The sequence below is a fragment of the Bacillus rossius genome, chromosome 1 (assembly GCF_032445375.1).
Source record: "Bacillus rossius redtenbacheri isolate Brsri chromosome 1, Brsri_v3, whole genome shotgun sequence".
Taxonomy (NCBI): Eukaryota; Metazoa; Arthropoda; class Insecta; order Phasmatodea; family Bacillidae; genus Bacillus; species Bacillus rossius.
In genome coordinates this window covers 182,211,477-182,213,335 of record NC_086330.1, presented here as the reverse complement: position 1 = coordinate 182,213,335, position 1,859 = coordinate 182,211,477, and the positions used below count along the sequence as shown (strand labels likewise).

Below are 1,859 nucleotides of genomic sequence, written 5' to 3'. Positions count from 1 at the left end.
ATTCTCTATCTTTAAATTATTCGTTATTCTAGTATTTTATGCGACTGCGAACTTGACTCTCAACTAGTGGTTATAGGTTACAATTATTCCTCGTGAATATATATATATATATTATATATATGTATATATATACACACATACAGGGTTTGTTCGGAAAGTAATAGGACTGAGTCGATTTAAAAAAAATTATTGAGCCAATCGTTATAATTCTTTAAAAACTTTCAAAGTAGGCTCCTTCTGCGTCGATGCAGCGCTGCCACCGCGATTTCCAAGCATTGAAGGCGTCACGGAAGGCATTCTCCGGAATAGCCTTGAGAGCCGTGGTGCAAGCTGCTTGGATACCCTCTGTCGTCTCAAAATGCTCGCCTTTCATTCTCTGGAGCACTTCCACGTAAAACTTGGCGTTGACGGTTTGTCCAGGAGGAAAAAATTCATGGTGGACGATGCCTTTGATGTCAAAAAAGACAATGAGCATCGTTTTCACTTTGGATTTGCTCGTTCTTCCCTTTTTTGGGCGAGGAGACGCCGGCGTGTGCCACTCGGAAGATTGCCTCTTTGTCTCGGGATAATACTCAAAGATCCATGAATCGTCACCTGTGATTACGTTATTCAAAAATTGGGGGTCACTTTCACACATGTTCAAATTTTCTTGGCACACTTCCACTCGCCGCAATTTCTGGTCGTCAGTGAGCACTTTTGGGACCATCTTCGCGCACACCTTGCGCATTTTCAAATGCTCCATCACAATGTCATGAACCACAGATTTTGGTAAATTTAACATCTGGGCAACTAAACGAATACTCAGTCGACGGTATGAGTTCAAAACTTTGCGCACACGAGTCACATTGTCGGGGTTTGTCGAAGTCGAAGGTCCTCCAGCATGGTCTTCATCGGCGACCTCTTCCCGGCCCTCCGAAAAGGCCTTGTGCCACCGAAACACACCACTTCTTGCTAAAGCATTATCTGGGTAAGCCTGCTTGATCATATCGAAAGTCTCTGTCGCAGATTTACCGAGTTTCACACAGAATTTAATCGCGTACCTCTGCTCTAACGAACGCTGCATTTCTCGGCTTGCACCACTCACAGAAACACGTCGCGCGAAAAAGCCTGGCCTCACTCTCCAGCTGCTCGGAGACAACTGACCAGTCGCTCGTTCGTTAACTAGGAACCCCATCTACCGAATCCAGTCGGTGCGCGCACGCTCCGAAGTACAGTCGCGGCGGAAGAAAATCAGTCCTATTACTTTCCGGACAAACTCTGTATGTATGTATGTATGTATGTATGTATGTATGTATGTATGTATGTATGTATGTATGTATGTATGTATATATATATATATATATATATATATATATATATATATATCCTTACTAATGATAAAACTGTTTGAAGTAAAAATTCTGTACATTGGATGAAATGATCAAAAAGCTTTTGTAAATGGCTATATACATTGATGTAACTCAAAAAAAAATTTTTTTTAATGTTTTGTTTCTTTGTCTGTTTATTTGTTTGTTTCTTCCAGCATCAATTAAAGAAACTTGGTGTATTTTAATGAAATATTTTCATTTGTAATTTCTATAGCTGATTTAAAACCTAGTCTATATATAGGTAATTTATATGTGTACCCCTAAAAAGGTTTAATCATGGGTTTAAAATAATTAATTATATTTCCAAAAACAAATCAAGCACAATAAAAGGTATTTGAAACCAAAACTACAATTTACCTTTTTTTCAAATATTGACACCTAAGAATTTCAATGTGTTAGGTATGTTTTAAAAATAAAAAAATTAATACTTTTAAATAAACTATATTTAGAGGTTATAAACTAACGAAACTATCTAATGTGCTCGTTAGTTAA

At 37.9% G+C, this 1,859-nt stretch overlaps 1 protein-coding gene across 1 annotated transcript; it reads right to left on the bottom strand.

Annotated features, from left to right (window-relative positions):
• Window positions 1-211: 211 nt before the first annotated feature.
• On the bottom strand, window positions 212-985 carry LOC134540588 (protein GVQW3-like). The gene has a single exon (XM_063383451.1). It carries the CDS (start codon window positions 983-985, stop codon window positions 212-214), a length of 774 nt encoding a protein of 257 aa, XP_063239521.1.
• Window positions 986-1,859: the final 874 nt, after the last annotated feature.

Coding starts and splice junctions, on each gene's coding strand:
- LOC134540588 (XM_063383451.1), bottom strand. CDS start 985: ATGATCAAGCAGGCTTACCCAGATAATGCTTTAGCAAGAAGTGGTGTG.